The sequence below is a fragment of the Poecilia reticulata genome, chromosome 9 (genome assembly GCF_904066995.2).
Source record: "Poecilia reticulata chromosome 9, P_reticulata-male-v2, whole genome shotgun sequence".
Classification (NCBI taxonomy): Eukaryota; Metazoa; Chordata; class Actinopteri; order Cyprinodontiformes; family Poeciliidae; genus Poecilia; species Poecilia reticulata.
Window position 1 is genome coordinate 35,559,865 of NC_088838.1, and position 16,747 is coordinate 35,576,611.

General features: G+C 49.2%; 2 protein-coding genes and 1 long non-coding RNA gene across 17 annotated transcripts in view; 2 read left to right on the forward strand and 1 right to left on the reverse strand.

Moving 5' to 3' along the window:
• Positions 1-978: 978 nt before the first annotated feature.
• med27 (mediator complex subunit 27) lies at positions 979-6,630 on the reverse strand. Its single transcript, XM_008402551.2, has 8 exons — positions 6,428-6,630; positions 2,990-3,134; positions 2,565-2,695; positions 2,361-2,454; positions 2,115-2,222; positions 1,979-2,020; positions 1,824-1,901; positions 979-1,163 (listed from the first exon to the last, which is right to left on the reverse strand). Exons 1-8 carry the CDS (start codon positions 6,628-6,630, stop codon positions 1,029-1,031), a joined length of 936 nt encoding a protein of 311 aa, XP_008400773.1. The 3' UTR covers positions 979-1,028.
• On the forward strand, positions 1,112-1,813 carry LOC145552944 (uncharacterized). 10 transcript variants are annotated; one of them, XR_014089084.1, is made up of 6 exons: positions 1,112-1,232; positions 1,287-1,394; positions 1,455-1,526; positions 1,560-1,628; positions 1,675-1,698; positions 1,771-1,788. It is a non-coding gene; the product is annotated as an uncharacterized LOC145552944 (long non-coding RNA). The 10 variants fall into 10 exon arrangements; XR_014089089.1 differs by having other exon boundaries at positions 1,455-1,502; XR_014089085.1 differs by having other exon boundaries at positions 1,147-1,208; positions 1,278-1,394.
• A 968-nt stretch (positions 6,631-7,598) lies between the features above and the next one.
• ntng2a (netrin g2a) overlaps positions 7,599-16,747 on the forward strand; it is a 21,568-nt gene continuing 12,419 nt past the window's right edge. For 2 of the 6 annotated variants that reach the window (XM_081611088.1, XM_081611089.1), the window contains exons 1-7: positions 7,600-7,820; positions 11,464-11,811; positions 13,146-13,404; positions 13,571-13,716; positions 13,805-14,043; positions 14,462-14,634; positions 14,712-14,735. In XM_081611088.1, the coding sequence (XP_081467214.1) occupies positions 11,593-11,811; positions 13,146-13,404; positions 13,571-13,716; positions 13,805-14,043; positions 14,462-14,634; positions 14,712-14,735 (1,060 nt within the window). In that variant the 5' untranslated portion in view covers positions 7,600-7,820; positions 11,464-11,592. Of the gene's footprint in view, positions 7,821-11,463; positions 11,812-12,041; positions 12,114-13,145; positions 13,405-13,570; positions 13,717-13,804; positions 14,044-14,461; positions 14,635-14,711; positions 14,736-16,747 lie in introns of those variants that run through there. The other 4 variants (XM_008402541.3, XM_017303293.2, XM_081611092.1 and 1 more) reach the window with 3 other exon arrangements.

A 16,747-nucleotide genomic window follows, 5' to 3' on the forward strand; every position in this document is an offset into this window, starting at 1 on the left:
TGTGACATTTTGTTTTGTTTCCTCAGTTTGTGATGAATCTGATTTTTTCTGCTCAGATGATCAAATCAAACTTTATGTGCTTCGTCATATTTTCCTTGAATAAAGATGGAAAAAACAAAACGTTGCCTTTTAACTCAAAACGTCACATGCAGCAATGAATTGTGGGTAATGCACTTCGCCAAAGTCCGTAAAAATGGACCCAAAATGGGCGGGGCGAAGGGCGGATGTGGAGGACGCGCATCAACGAGGGAGGGAACCGGAACCGGAACCAGAACCGGAACCAGAACCGGAGTCCCAAGAATCTGTTAGATTCTGTTTTTCTGCAGTAACACGAACCACCAGCAGAGGGCAGCAGGGTTAGGGTAAAAAAGAAGATGATGCAGAAATGCTGCTCTGAAGGAAACTGACAGCAGGTGGCGCTGTTCTCCAAGAATCAACATGAGAAAATAGTCACTAGAACATTTTTCATTCGTGGAGATTAAGAATCATTTAGTCCAGTTGCCAAACTTCCTCCACCAGTTTCATGTGATTCTGATGAAACCAAATTATTGACATCGTCTCAAACGTGAGCTCTTCATGCCAGGAAGTGATGCTCCTCATGCCAGGAAGTGATGCGGTTCATGCCAGGAAGTGATGCGGTTCATGCCAGGAAGTGATGCGGCGGCAGCGTTTGGTCCATCTAGATCTGAATTCTGGATCTGCTGACGTAGAAACGTTTCAGTCTGATTTTCCTGATTATCTGCTGGACTGAAGGCTTCAGGTCTGAATCTCAGATTCATGTGTTCATGTGCAGGGTGGTTCTGAGTCAACAAACCTTTGAGTTTTTCCTTCCCACTGTGGCCACATGCATGCTGAGGAGGAACCGGCTGCATCGGGTTCTGCTGCTTTGGTCCGAAACCGAAGACAACAAGCAACTGGAAGAACCTCGGCAGCGTCCGTCTGTCCTGAAGCCATCGCAGCAAAATAACCACACGCAACTGAAAAAACTCCAAACTTTATTTACAAACGGGAAACAAACATCCAACTGTTTACAGGCGGCAGGTGTCATGGAACGCCTCCAGGGTCCTAAAGTCCCTCCATGTTGGAGGCAGACCGTCCTGCAGGAACCGGCCACAGCGCTGACAAGAAGACTGGAACAGCTTGATGTAGCTGCGGAGCCACGTCTGTGGACAGAGGAGGGACAGGTGGGACAGAGACAGGAGGGACAGGTGAGACAGAGACAGGAGGGACAGGTGGGACAGAGACAGGAGGGAGAGAGACAAGAGGGAGAGAGACAGGTGAGACAGAGACAGGAGGGACAGAGACAGGAGGGACAGGTGGAACAGAGACAAGAGGGACAGAGACAGGAGGGACAGGTGGGACAGAGACAGGAGGGAGAGAGACAAGAGGGACAGGTGAGACAGAGACAGGAGGAACAGAGACAGGAGGGAGAGAGACAGGTGGGACAGAGACAGGAGGGACAGAGACAGGAGGGACAGGTGGGACAGAGACAGGAGGGACAGGTGAGACAGAGACAGGAGGGACAGGTGAGACAGAGACAGGAGGGACAGGTGAGACAGAGACAGGAGGGACAGGTGGGACAGAGACAGGAGGGAGAGAGACAGGAGGGACAGAGACAGGAGGGACAGGTGAGAGAGACAGGAGGGACAGGTGGGACAGAGACAGGAGGGACAGGTGAGACAGAGACAGGAGGGACAGGTGGGACAGAGACAGGTGGGACAGAGACAGGAGGGACAGGTGGGACAGAGACAAGAGGGACAGGTGAGACAGAGACAGGAGGGACAGAGAAACTAGTATAGGGGCAGCAGATAAAAGCGACTCACCATGAAGGAGCGGACGACCACGTCGGGCATCTGGGGCAGCTGGTAGTGCAGCAGGGCTGTTGTAGCATGGTCAGTTACCTAGCAACCACACAACCAATCAGAAAGCTGAACACTCAAAGTACCTGAACAGAAACATAGAGGAAGGTTAGTCTTACTTTCTGGAAAACCAGGTACTGAGACTTGGTCCAAATGTCCAGCTGGGACAAAGACACAAGCATGGAGACATTCAGCAAAGACATGGATGGGAACCTGCCTGGGTTACCATGGAGACACTGCCCAGGTGAGCCTCACCTTTCCATCCTCACTGTAGACGTTCTCATTAAAACCTCTGACGACGGTTCTGTCGATGAACAGAGAACGCATCACAACGATGGCCTTCAGCACCTTCCCAAGGGTCACCTGAGAACGAGAGAGCTGAGATGGAGACGCCTCCACCCGTTACCTGGAGACGCCTCCACCCGTTACCTGGAGACGCCTCCACCCGTTACCTGGAGACGCCTCCACCCGTTACCTGGGCTGTAATCAGTTCTGACTTACCAGCAGCACAGCTGACGTCCCGTTGGGTCTGAAAAGCTCGATGGTCATATCCGGAAACATCCTTCCGACCCGGGAAATGACATCATCCACATACCTGCACAGGGAGAAGGGAAAGGTGCAGCTACAGGTGCAGCTACAGGTGCAGCTGCAGGTGCAGCTGCAGGTGCAGCTACAGGTGACCGTGACCCCGTCAGTAGGACTCACTGGGGCGGCAGCACCAGCGTACTGGGCTGGACTTTGGGCCGTCTCTTGGCTGATGCTCCCATCTGATTGGCCGATCGCTTCAGCGACTGCTGGTTCAGCAGACTGGAGGCCAACCCGGCGTGGTACTGCAGCTGAAACCAGAACCAACATGCATGGTGCTGCTTGTTGTCATGGTTACAGGATGGTAATAGGCTCAGGTAGGAGCCGGGACATTAAGTGTAGATGAGATGCTGTTGCCATGGCAGCAGCCTGAGTAAAGGCCCGGATGTCCATCGACAGCTCTATTGGACCGGAGTCCAGAAATGGAACCTTAACCGAACCCCGGCAGAACCCAACCTCTGGGTCAGCTGCGTCGGACCAGCTGGACTTCAGAGGGAAAGGCGTGTCACCATGGCAACAGCATCAGGGCGGCCGGCGGGCCTCACCTTGTTGGACCACTTGTAGGCCTGCAGCAGCTGAGAGTAGAGAGGAGTTTTGTCCTGAACCGGGTCCAAACTCAGCAGCCCGCTGTTATGGAGCGGATGGGACTCTGAGGGACGACCCACCAGGCCGCTGAGACGCTCCAGCTCACTGCGGGACACGAGGAGCACTGGTTACCTAGCAACCAGGGAACCGGACCCACTGGTCCCAGTAACTGGCCCCAGGCACCAACACATGACTTCCTCTCCCTGCTCTAGCTAACCCATTAGCCATCTGTTAGCCACGTGATTTCAGGCTTCATCCAGGTCCAGCAGGATCAGAGTCCAGATCGGGTTCTGGATCGGGTCGTCCCATAAATTAAATTTTCTGGATAAATCCTAAAGCGCTAGTTTTCAGTTGAAACAGGAGCTGGCAGCTGAAGGAGGAGCAGCTCATCCTGTTCTCTCTCCTTACTGGTAACTTTGCCTGTGAACTCGAGGTGTGCCGATCGATCGGTCACCGATCATAATCGGCCGATTTCCGTGAAAAAGTGTTTGATCGGTGATCGGCGATCATTGGCTCTTGTTGCCGATCACACAAACTGATCACCTGCATCTCATTTCTCAGCCTGCCTGTGCAGCTGGTCTCCTCTTTCCTGCACTCTGCAAACGCGCAGCAACAAATCCTAAGCGATGTGGAACTATAACGCACTGAGTGAATGGAGAAGTTTGCGTGTTGCGGCAGAAAATTGAAGCAGGTCAAAATGCATCCACACAACGAAGCTAATAGACATAAAAACAATGACATACTTGAGGAGTTTGGCTACATCGAGGCTCACTGCAGTAAAAAGACATGGAGGATCAGATAGCAGGTAAAGCAGCACAGCTACAAACACTCACCCGGATTAGCATGACGGTCAGAAAGCTAAACAAATAAAATAATTTAAGTCTTGGAGCTGCGATGTAAGACGCTGGTTCTGCTCTCGCTGTTGAACCGCTGCTACGCTACAGGTAGTAATATTTCACAGACGGAGCGCCGCTTCTGCTCCACCTGGTAGTGACTCTCACACCGAACCTCTGCTTAAAGCTGCAGCATCTAACCTAAAAAATACATTTTACATACGTATTAAAACTTTCGCTGTCCTAACATGAGACAGATAATCTCTAAAAAATAATGGATCTCCTCCCTGTTCTGCATAATTACTCCGCTCAGTCAGAAACAGCCACTCAGAGCTAGCAGTAATCAGCTAGCCGCCATGCTAACAGGAAGGTTTCATTCAGTAACTCAGGATTGTTTATTGTAATGGATCCTGTTTTTGCCTTTGAATGTTAAGTTTTATACTTGAATTTTTTGGCAATGTTGAGGTTTTATTTTGACTCTTTGCATCATTTAGCCTCTTCAGAGCCTCCATATGTTATCAGTCTGTTAAAGACTGATAGCAGGACAATTTGCACAATGCCTGTTTTGTTTAGTTTTTGTCTAAATTAAGGTGAATTCATGGTTCCTTTTTCTACATAATGTAACCGGTAGGGTTTATGATTAAATAATAATGTGATCGGTATCGGCAGGAAAAAACCTGATCGGCACATCTCTACTGTGAATTATTTTTAAAGTCACAGTTTTTATAGTTATATTTATCGACATCATAACTGGATTACATCAAACCTAAAGACCGGGAGATTTTCTCACTTTTATTTTTACCTCACTTTGCTTCACCTCCAAGTTGAACTAGGGCAAAATGCCCCCGTCCGACCCCGAGGACATTAGCAGTATTCTACAACGACTTCAGTTTTTAGGAACAAAGATTCAACGGCTGGAGGTGAACTTTGAGATCAACGCTACCTGTGGATATGAAACAACTCTTCCTCAAATCAGCGGAGAGGTCGTACACCAAGCAGCTCACCCTGGATCGCTCAGAGAGCCAAGCCGAAACAAAAGTCTCCCACTGCAGATCCCATGAGACGACTAACAGGGAGAACCCCTCACCTGGACGAATCAGCGTGGCCGGCTCTGAGATCAATACAACAACCTTGATACAACAGGCTCTGAGCTGAAACCCACCTTCAACCTCAACACCTGCTCCGCCAAAGAATAGCAAACAAGCAGCTGGAACCAAAACGGCTCCACCGACCCCACTCCCAAGGACAAAGCGACCAAAGCCTCAAAACATCCTGACTCCGTGGGAATCCCACTGAACAACAGATTTTCTGCACTTCAGCACGAGCCTCTGAGTGAAAACCCACCTTCAAACATCAGCAATGAGGCTAAACCAACACATCCATCGCACAAAGCTCTGAAGGACAAAGTGACCACCAGGAAAACGAAAGGTATGCCAAGAGTGCTTATTGTTGGAGATGAGGCAGGAAATGGAGTCAGTCATGTTTCAATCCCAAGAAAACGAGAGGTTTCTTTTCTTGGTGACACTGGATCTGATTTACTCTCTCTAACCACTGATCAGCCAAACATGGAGGCTTTAGTTGTGCCCAGGTCTGTCACGATAACAAATTTTGCTGGACGATTGTCTAAAAAATTATTGCGATAAACGATAATATTGTTTCAAGACCTTCTGACACTGATTTAATGGAAATGACTAATAATACATGCGATTTCCTGCCACACACTTTATTTTCAAAAGAACACTTAACACTGGAACTGATCAACTAAATCAGCTCCATGTTAATGGATTCTCAGTCTCCATTAACAAAAAACGTACTTGAATAAAAACTAAACATAAAGTCAAAGTAGAAATAAATACTGCACTCAACCAAAAGAGTGCAGATTATGAAGTCTGTATATTATATTGCCCTTCAGTAATCACTAGATTTAAATAGAGAAGATGATCCCATTACCTAGTGCAGTAATTCACACTACACCATTTTTTGCCCCTATTTTCCCCTTATGACAATCTTAGATCGAATAAAATTTGATTGATTTGTTTTAGCAATTCTTCGAATTGGACGTTTATATCCAGGCTCTTATTTTGAAGGAGCACAGCAGTTGTATTTCCTCACATCCAATTTTTTCCTAATCCATTTAATTCAAACAACAAAGATAAAATAGAGAAAAAATAAACCTGATATCTACCGAGGCTATGGAACATAATGCTGAAGGCTTTGAATGGACCTTCAGAACTTTATATTTAGATCAAATCCAGAACTTTTGTTTGTGGTGTTTGAAACCAGATGAGGTTTGTTTCGAAGTGAGAACGGACCGTAGAATCGCTTTGGGTCTGAAACCAGAACCAGAACCAGAACCTCGCTCCGGGTTCTTCTGCCTGCTTTAAATGTCTACAAGTTTCGTTAGCAGGAGAAAATTTATGGTTTTAAGTTTGTTTTGTTTTGGGGAACAGAGACAAATCTGGTCTATGTTCTTTAGTAAAGTCCATATTTACATATTTCCCTCCTGACTGCATTAGTGGGACATTAATGGATGTAAACGCGGCTCCGGTCCGGAGCGGCTCGTACTTCAGGTCCCGGTTGACGGCCTGCAGGGTGTCCTGGAACTCGGAGATGAACTTCTTCTCGCGGCCCTCCAGAGTCTCGCGGTTCTTCATGCCGTCCTTCAGCGACTCGAAGACGCGGCTGACGCTGGAGCGCAGCGCCTGGATGCCGCTGATGGCGTGAGAGAAGGCGTCCAGGTTCACCCCCACGGAGATCGGCTCCGACATGTTGCTGCTGCCGCCGGAGAGGCTCGGCTTCTGCTGCTGCTGCTTCTGGGACTCCGCGGCTGGCGCTGCATCATAACGCACACGACTGCCGCCATGTGGTGAGGAGGAGGAACTCCACTCAGACCAAACGTGGTTTTCCTAAAACGCGGTTTGTGAAAAATGATTGTGTAAGAATTTAAGATCTTTTATTATTTAAAATCTAGTCGCTGTTAATTAGTTGTTTCCATGTTGTTCTCCTGACAGACTGAAATGATTTTTACAGTTTGCTCAGCAGATTTATGAATATTTGTCTGTAGTTAATAAAATGCTGCTGTGATGATTTGCTGCTTCATTATTTTCTCTGAGTTTGATAGTTTTCCGTGTTGTTGTCTCTGATTGTGGAACCGTTTCTGGCTGTAAAGCCATTAATGATGAGCTTCAACTTATTCATATCAATAATCTGTTGAGAAAACAGGAATGTTAGGTAATTTTCACATAATGTGAGTTAAAACAAAATGGAAGTAAAGTTTTAGTTTGAATAAAGATTTCAGACTTTTCTGTTTTGATTTCCTTTGTTTCTGAAATCATTTGAAGCGTCAGAGATTCACTGAGTTTCATTTTAACGGGACAGTTTTGGTCTCAAACAGCCGAAACGCTTCAGCTCACATCCAAACGTGAAGCTGAGTTCATGGAAACAAACAGATTCTGATTCAGGCAACATGCTGCACTGTAAAAACTCAAAATTCAACATAATAAACAGAGTTTGAGTTCAAAACTGCCTTTAATTCACACAAAATCAAACATTAATCCAAAATCAGAAAGAGAAAAATGAAGACGCCTCATCCAACAAACAAATCATCATTGTGAGAGAGAGAGAGACAGAGAGAGAGAGAGAGACAGAGGGAGAGAGAGAGACAGAGAGAGAGAGAGAGAGAGAGAGAGAGAGAGGGAGAGAGAGAGAGAGAGAGAGAGAGAGAGAGAAAGAGAGAGAGAGAGGGAGAGAGAGAGAGAGAGAGAGAAAGAGAGAGAGAGGGAGAGAGAGAGAGAGGGTTAGCCTTTGGGGTTGGTAGATTATAGTCAGAGGCGTCGGGGCGATCGGAGCAGCAGGAGGATTAGAGCTACAAAGTGAGGATGAGGAGGATTAAAGAGGAGGAAGAGGACAGGAGGAGATAAAGGGGCAGCAGCAGTTCGTACCTGAGAGGAACCGACAGGTGAGTCGATCTGAGATCAAACGTCTGAGAATTGGACCTTTTACTTTAACTAGACTGATGGTCCGAGGTCAGGGAGTCAAAATGTTCTGGACCCAGGAGTCCGGACCGTTGGTTCTGTTTGACGGCGGGTCGGAAAGACGGGTTCTGTCACTCAATCCATCTAGTTTATTTGTTCAGCAACAGGGCAGGTCAAAGGTCATGACATCCAAAAGACGTAGAAACAGCAACTGGAGCGATCAGATTATTGATCAATGTTTCTCCCTGATTACGTTTCCATAGCAACTTCATCCAGCCGGGTTTAGCCTGAACGGAGCTCAGGGTTTCAGCAGTTTTTCACTTTTCTGGAATTTTGTTCCAGATCTGTGGAACGTAGAAGCTGAAAGCTGCTTCTCCATGTTTGGTTCTGGTTCTGATGCAGAGCAGAACCAGAACCAGCAGGTTGATCCGGCAGCAGCAGATATTTAATCCGTTCAGATATTTATACACTACTGAATAGAACCAGGTGGTGTAGAACCAGATGGTATAGAACCAGATGGTATAGAACCAGGTGGTGTAGAACCAGATGGTATAGAACCAGGTGGTATAGAACCAGGTGGTGTAGAACCAGATGGTATAGAACCAGGTGGTGTAGAACCAGATGGTATAGAACCAGGTGGTATAGAACCAGGTGGTGTAGAACCAGGTGGTGTAGAACCAGGTGGTATAGAACCAGGTGGTATAGAACCAGGTGGTGTAGAACCAGGTGGTGTAGAACCAGGTGGTATAGAACCAGGTGGTATAGAACCAGGTGGTGTAGAACCAGATGGTATAGAACCAGGTGGTGTAGAACCAGGGGGTGTAGAACCAGATGGTATAGAACCAGGTGGTATAGAACCAGGTGGTGTAGAACCAGATGGTATAGAACCAGGTGGTGTAGAACCAGGTGGTGTAGAACCAGGTGGTATAGAACCAGGTGGTGTAGAACCAGGTGGTATAGAACCAGGTGGTATAGAACCAGGTGGTGTAGAACCAGCTGGTGTAGAACTAGGTGGTATAGAACCAGGTGGTGTAGAACCAGGTGGTATAGAACCAGGTGGTGTAGAACCAGCTGGTGTAGAACTAGGTGGTATAGAACCAGGTGGTGTAGAACCAGGTGGTGTAGAACCAGGTGGTATAGAACCAGGTGGTGTAGAACCAGCTGGTGTAGAACTAGGTGGTATAGAACCAGGTGGTGTAGAACCAGGTGGTGTAGAACCAGGTGGTATAGAACCAGGTGGTGTAGAACCAGCTGGTGTAGAACTAGGTGGTATAGAACCAGGTGGTGTAGAACCAGGGGGTGTAGAAGCAGCTGGTGTAGAACCTGGTGGTGTAGAACTAGGTGGTGTAGAACCAGGTGGTATAGATCCAGGTGGTGTAGAACCAGGTGGTGTAGAACTAGGTGGTGTAGAACCAGGTGGTGTAGAACTAGGTGGTGTAGAACCAGGTGGTGTAGATCCAGGTGGTGTAGAACCAGGTGGTGTAGAACTAGGTGGTGTAGAACCAGGTGGTATAGATCCAGGTGGTGTAGAACCAGGTGGTGTAGAACTAGGTGGTGTAGAAGCAGCTGGTGTAGAACCAGGTGGTGTAGAACCAGGTGGTGTAGAACCAGCTGGTGTAGAAGCAGCTGGTGTAGAACCTGGTGGTGTAGAACCAGGTGGTGTAGAACTAGGTGGTGTAGAACTAGGTGGTGTAGAACCAGGTGGTATAGAACCAGGTGGTGTAGAACCGGGTGGTGTAGAACCGGGTGGTGTAGAACCAGCTGGTGTAGAAGCAGCTGGTGTAGAACTAGGTGGTGTAGAACCAGGTGGTGTAGAACTAGGTGGTATAGAACCAGGTGGTGTAGAACCAGGTGGTATAGAACCAGGTGGTGTAGAACCAGCTGGTGTAGAACTAGGTGGTATAGAACCAGGTGGTGTAGAACCAGGGGGTGTAGAACCAGGTGGTATAGAACCAGGTGGTGTAGAACCGGGTGGTGTAGAACCGGGTGGTGTAGAACCAGCTGGTGTAGAAGCAGCTGGTGTAGAACTAGGTGGTGTAGAACCAGGTGGTGTAGAACTAGGTGGTATAGAACCAGGTGGTGTAGAACCAGGTGGTATAGAACCAGGTGGTGTAGAACCAGCTGGTGTAGAACTAGGTGGTATAGAACCAGGTGGTGTAGAACCAGGGGGTGTAGAACCAGGTGGTGTAGAACCAGGTGGTGTAGAACCAGATGGTATAGAACCAGGTGGTATAGAACCAGGGGGTGTAGAACCAGGGGGTGTAGAACCAGGTGGTGTAGAACCAGGTGGTGTAGAACCAGCTGGTGTAGAAGCAGCTGGTGTAGAAGCAGCTGGTGTAGAACCTGGTGGTGTAGAACTAGGTGGTGTAGAACCAGGTGGTGTAGAACCAGGTGGTGTAGAACCAGGTGGTGTAGAACTAGGTGGTGTAGAACCAGGTGGTGTAGAACCAGGTGGTGTAGAACCAGGTGGTGTAGAACCAGGTGGTGTAGAACCAGGTGGTGTAGAACCAGGTGGTATAGAACCAGGTGGTGTAGAACCAGGTGGTGTAGAACTAGGTGGTGTAGAACCAGCTGGTGTAGAAGCAGCTGGTGTAGAACCAGGTGGTGTAGAACCAGGTGGTGTAGAACCAGCTGGTGTAGAAGCAGCTGGTGTAGAACCTGGTGGTGTAGAACCAGGTGGTGTAGAACTAGGTGGTGTAGAACTAGGTGGTGTAGAACCAGGTGGTATAGAACCAGGTGGTGTAGAACCGGGTGGTGTAGAACCAGGTGGTGTAGAACCAGCTGGTGTAGAAGCAGCTGGTGTAGAACTAGGTGGTGTAGAACCAGGTGGTGTAGAACCAGGTGGTGTAGAACCTGGTGGTGTAGAACCAGGTGGTGTAGAACTAGGTGGTGTAGAACCAGGTGGTATAGATCCAGGTGGTGTAGAACCAGGTGGTGTAGATCTGGGTGGTGTAGAACTAGGTGGTGTAGAACCAGGTGGTGTAGAACCGGGTGGTGTAGAACTAGGTGGTATAGAACCAGGTGGTGTAGAACCAGGTGGTGTAGAACCAGGTGGTGTAGAACTAGGTGGTATAGAACCAGGTGGTATAGAACCAGGTGGTGTAGAACCAGGTGGTGTAGAACCAGGTGGTGTAGAACCTGGTGGTGTAGAACCAGGTGGTATAGAACCAGGTGGTGTAGAACCAGCTGGTGTAGAACCAGGTGGTGTAGAACCAGGTGGTATAGAACCAGGTGGTGTAGAACCAGGTGGTGTAGAACCAGGTGGTGTAGAACCAGCTGGTGTAGAACCAGGTGGTGTAGAACCAGGTGGTGTAGAACCAGCTGGTGTAGAACCAGGTGGTGTAGAACCAGGTGGTATAGAACCAGGTGGTGTAGAACCAGGTGGTGTAGAACCAGGTGGTGTAGAACCAGCTGGTGTAGAACCAGGTGGTGTAGAACCAGGTGGTGTAGAACCAGGTGGTGTAGAACCAGCTGGTGTCTCCATCCTCCTGGTTCTACTCAGGTCTCCACCTGCTGCAGGAATCAAAGTTTCTGGTCTCAGACTTTCGTCCTCTGGGCCTGAAATGTTCTGCAGCTGCTAGAAGGTCCACTGAGGGACTGTGGTTCTGACTGGTTCCGGTTGTTCAGTTTCAGATCCGATGTTTGCCTGGCGACCTCTGACCCCAGCCCGTCATGATGACCCGGTCCAGGTAGAGGAGGCGGAGCCTAAGAAAGAGGCAGCTGATGAACTTCCTGCCTGACTGACTCGGATGCACCATGTCCCCCCCCCTGCTCTTCATCATCATCATCATCATCATCTCTCCGTCCTCCTCTCAGCCCAGCGGCCCCTTGGACGCCTGCAGCTTGGGGGCGGGGCCAGGACGGCAGGCCCTCCCCTGTCAGCCCCCCCCCACCAACATGAAGGAGTTCATGCAGATCAGAGTCGACCCCCCTGGCATCACCTGTGGAAACCCCCCAGAGAGGTTCTGCACTCTGGTTGGTTCTGCTCACTCCCGTTCCTCTGGGTGGTCGGGTTCTACACCAGAGGCCTTCATGGTTCTGGTCAGCAGGGTGGGGTTCCCGCGGCCCCCCAGGGTCCGATGGCCGCGGCTGAAGGAGGAAGGCCGAGTCCCCAGAGAGAACCTGCAGAATGACCTTGTTGCTAGGCGACAGAGGGGGAACATGGAATATTCCTTCCTCTGATTATTTTAATCTTTATTTATTATTGATACTGGAAGTAGTCAGCCGGGGAGCTCCTGCAGGGCTCGGCGCCACAGCTTGGACACCACAGAGACGCCGTGAGTCCCGCTGTCTGGCTAATTGTCCCCATGGGACTTTCATATTTGAATTATTAATAAATGCTAAATACACTAAAAAATAAAATATATTAATGGCAAAAGGCGAAAAAAAGTAAAAGAAAATGTTTTGTTGGCTCAGAAGCAGTGGCGTCGCCTAGCAACAAGGTCCTCGGTTCAAACCCCTGCAGTCTCTTGTCCCCAGGTCAGATGTCTCTGCATGGACAGCTGAATCTCCATATCCTGAGACACGAGCAGACGATGGACGGAGCCGCATGGTTTTTCATTTTTTAATGTTTTGGGCCTTTATTTGAAAGTAGTCCGACAGGAAAGAGGCCGATGAGCGAGGGGGAAGACGTGTCGGCAGGTCTGGAATCGAACCTTCGACTAAGGCCTCCATACGTTGGCCGTGCTTTGCCCTTGCGCCACCACAGGGGCCGAGCCACATATGAGCTGGCCTTGGTTCTGGTTCTGACCCAGTCAATGGTGTGACAGTTGGCACCAGCAGCTTCAGGGATTAACTCATCAGATTAGAGTCGGTGTTAATCTGCTGGACCAGAGAGGACCAGAACCCGTCCGTCTGACCAGAACCCACATATTGGGTGGTTCTGATGACCCACTGGTCCTCCATCTTTCCTCTTCCTCTGACTTCATACCGGTTCTACAACCTACCTGAGTCTGTCTGCAGGGGTGTGAGACTGGACCAGACCTGAACCAACTGGACCCAAACTCACCTTACCAGAACTGACTGGAACCGACCCAACTGATCCAGTTGGTCCTCAGCAGGTCCGGTCAGGTCCAGTTGGTCCTCTGTCTTTAGTGTTAAAATAAAAACTAGGGCAGTAGTTTGGTATTGGGAGCTTCGAAGTCTTTTCACTGACTGACAGTTGACCCTTGACCCAGAAGTCGTGTCATCTGACTGACTCTGACAGAGCTGGAAGAGACCGGGTCGGACCTATAGAAGTCCGAGTCCCTGAACCCGGCTCTGCTCTTTCTCCACCGGCCCGCCTGATGCCTTGTTGGATGTGTTGGCAGGAGAACCCGTACCTGTGCAGCGACGAGTGCGACGCTTCCAGCCCTGACCTGTCTCACCCCCCTCAGCTGATGGGAGACAGGGAGAGAGGGGGGCTCATCACCTATTGGCAAACCATCACCTGGTCCAGGTATCCTGAGCCCCTACTGGCTAACATCACTCTGTCATGGAACAAGAGTCTGGAGGTGGTTGATGACATCATCATTACCTTTGAATACGGGAGACCGACCAGCATGGTGCTGGAGAAATCCATGGACAAAGGTAACCTGTCACTCAGAAACCCAGCCAAAGTTCAGCACCAGTTTCTAGTGAGGATGTCAGAGACACACAGCAGAACTTTGGGTCGACACCAGGAACAGCTGAAGGCTGCCAGCTGGTAAATGTTTCCTCTGATACTGAGTTGCTGTTGATGCCGTTTGTCCTGCAGGTGCAACATGGCAGCCATATCAGTTCTATGCTGACGACTGCCTCGAGGCCTTCGGCATGTCACCTAAACAAGTTTCTGACTTGGCGCCGACCAACCTAACCCGGGTCATCTGTACTGAGAAGTACTCCCGCTGGGTTGGGGCCAAGGTGAGTAACTGGACCTGACTTTTGTCTCACTGGGACAATAAAATCTCAGGAAAGTCTTTGAAACTCTGCTGACCTCAAACTGATCCAGGAAGAGAAGAACGTGGTGTTTGAGGTGCGCGCCCGATTCGGTGTGTTCGCTGGGCCAAAGCTCATCAACATGGATGCCCTTTACGTCCGGATGGAGACGATGAAAGGTCTCAGAGACTTCTTTACCTTTTCCAACCTCCGTCTGCGGCTCCTCCGCCCCGCTCTAGGAGGAACCTACGTCCAGAGAGATAACCTACTGAAGTACTTCTACGCCGTTTCCAACATTGACGTACCTGCCAGGTAAGCAAACTCCTGAACTTGCTTACATTTTAGAAACATTTGAGGCATTCACAGACGTGATCAACCAAAAGCCCACCGGCAGCAACCCTAAACTAGGCGACACGTTCTGCACGTCTGAAAGTCCTCAGCTATGTTACGAACACATGACCACCTGCTGTTAGCGACGAACAACCAGACCAGACCTCAACGATCAGGTGTGGAGATCTGGTGGGGTTAGGTGGGGTTACGTCCAACCCCGGGCTGGGCTCCAGTGGGCTCAGGTCCGAGGGGGATCTTCTGAAACTTCAGCAGGTTTTAACAGATGTTGAGTTTCTCACCACCAAAAGGACAGGCGGGTTCCCAGAGAAGGGACGTGGTTAGGGTCATGGATTGGGGTCAGGCCGTCTCTGATTGGTGCTCCACTCTCCTCTGTCCTCAGGTGCAGATGCAACCTGCATGCATCGCGGTGCGTGCTGCGGGACGCCACTCTGCAGTGTGAATGTGAGCACAACACAGGCGGACAGGACTGCCAGCGCTGCAGGGGGGGCTTCAGGTCCCGCAGCTGGAGGCCGGGATCCTACCTGCCCCTGCCCAGAGGCGCCGCCAACACCTGTATGACCCCCACACACACTCATACATAGACCCACACCAGGTGACACAGATCTCCATCCCGACCTTTTGTTTCCCAGGTGCAGCAGCAGGAATCGCGGTTGGTAAGCAGCATTCATCGCCCGTTTCCTCACCTGTCTGCTCTGCTGTCAGTGTTGCATCATTTTTTCCTCATGTTGTTTAAAGGATTCATACATTTTATTATTTTAATCAATGCAGCTAAACTCACTTTACTTACCTGGGATTTTCTTTTGAGTGAGATTTCTGAAGCTTCAGCCAATCAGCTGAAAGGTTACAGAATCCTGAGAGAGACACAGAGAGACACAGAGACATGAGAGACATGAGAGACATGAGAGACACAGAGACAGAGAGACATGAGAGACATGAGAGACATGAGAGACACAGAGACAGAGAGACATGAGAGACACAGAGACATGAGAGACAGAGAGACATGAGAGACATGAGAGACAGAGAGACATGAGAGACATGAGAGACATGAGAGACACAGAGACAGAGAGACAGAGAGACATGAGAGACATGAGAGACATGAGAGACACAGAGACATGAGAGACATGAGAGACACAGAGACACAGAGACATGAGAGACATGAGAGACACAGAGACAGAGAGACATGAGAGACACAGAGACATGAGAGACAGAGAGACATGAGAGACATGAGAGACAGAGAGACATGAGAGACATGAGAGACATGAGAGACACAGAGACAGAGAGACAGAGAGACATGAGAGACATGAGAAACATGAGAGACATGAGAGACATGAGAGACAGAGAGACATGAGAGACATGAGAGACATGAGAGACACAGAGACAGAGAGACAGAGAGACATGAGAGACATGAGAGACACAGAGACATGAGAGACAGAGAGACATGAGAGACATGAGAGACACAGAGACAGAGAGACAGAGAGACATGAGAGACAGAGAGACATGAGAGACATGAGAGACATGAGAGACATGAGAGACAGAGAGACAGAGAGACATGAGAGACAGAGAGACAGAGAGACATGAGAGACATGAGAGACATGAGAGACACAGAGACAGAGAGACATGAGAGACACAGAGACAGAGAGACAGAGAGACATGAGAGACATGAGAGACATGAGAGACACAGAGACAGAGAGACATGAGAGACATGAGAGACATGAGAGACACAGAGACAGAGAGACATGAGAGACACAGAGACATGAGAGACAGAGAGACATGAGAGACATGAGAGACACAGAGACATGAGAGACATGAGAGACATGAGAGACACAGAGACAGAGAGACAGAGAGACATGAGAGACATGAGAGACATGAGAGACATGAGAGACACAGAGACATGAGAGACATGAGAGACATGAGAGACACAGAGACAGAGAGACATGAGAGACATGAGAGACACAGAGACATGAGAGACATGAGAGACACAGAGACATGAGAGACATGAGAGACATGAGAGACACAGAGACAGAGAGACAGAGAGACATGAGAGACATGAGAGACATGAGAGACATGAGAGACAGAGAGACATGAGAGACATGAGAGACATGAGAGACATGAGAGACACAGAGACAGAGAGACAGAGAGACATGAGAGACATGAGAGACACAGAGACATGAGAGACATGAGAGACAGAGAGACATGAGAGACATGAGAGACATGAGAGACACAGAGACAGAGAGACAGAGAGACATGAGAGACAGAGAGACATGAGAGACATGAGAGACATGAGAGACACAGAGACATGAGAGACATGAGAGACACAGAGACAGAGAGACAGAGAGACATGAGAGACATGAGAGACACAGAGACATGAGAGACATGAGAGACACAGAGACATGAGAGACATGAGAGACATGAGAGACACAGAGACAGAGAGACAGAGAGACATGAGAGACAGAGAGACATGAGAGACATGAGAGACATGAGAGACAGAGAGACATGAGAGACATGAGAGACATGAGAGACATGAGAGACAGAGAGACAGAGAGACATGAGAGACATGAGAGACATGAGAGACATGAGAGACAGAGAGACAGAGAGACATGAGAGACAGAGAGACAGAGAGACATGAGAGACATGAGAGACATGAGAGACAGAGAGACAGAGAGAC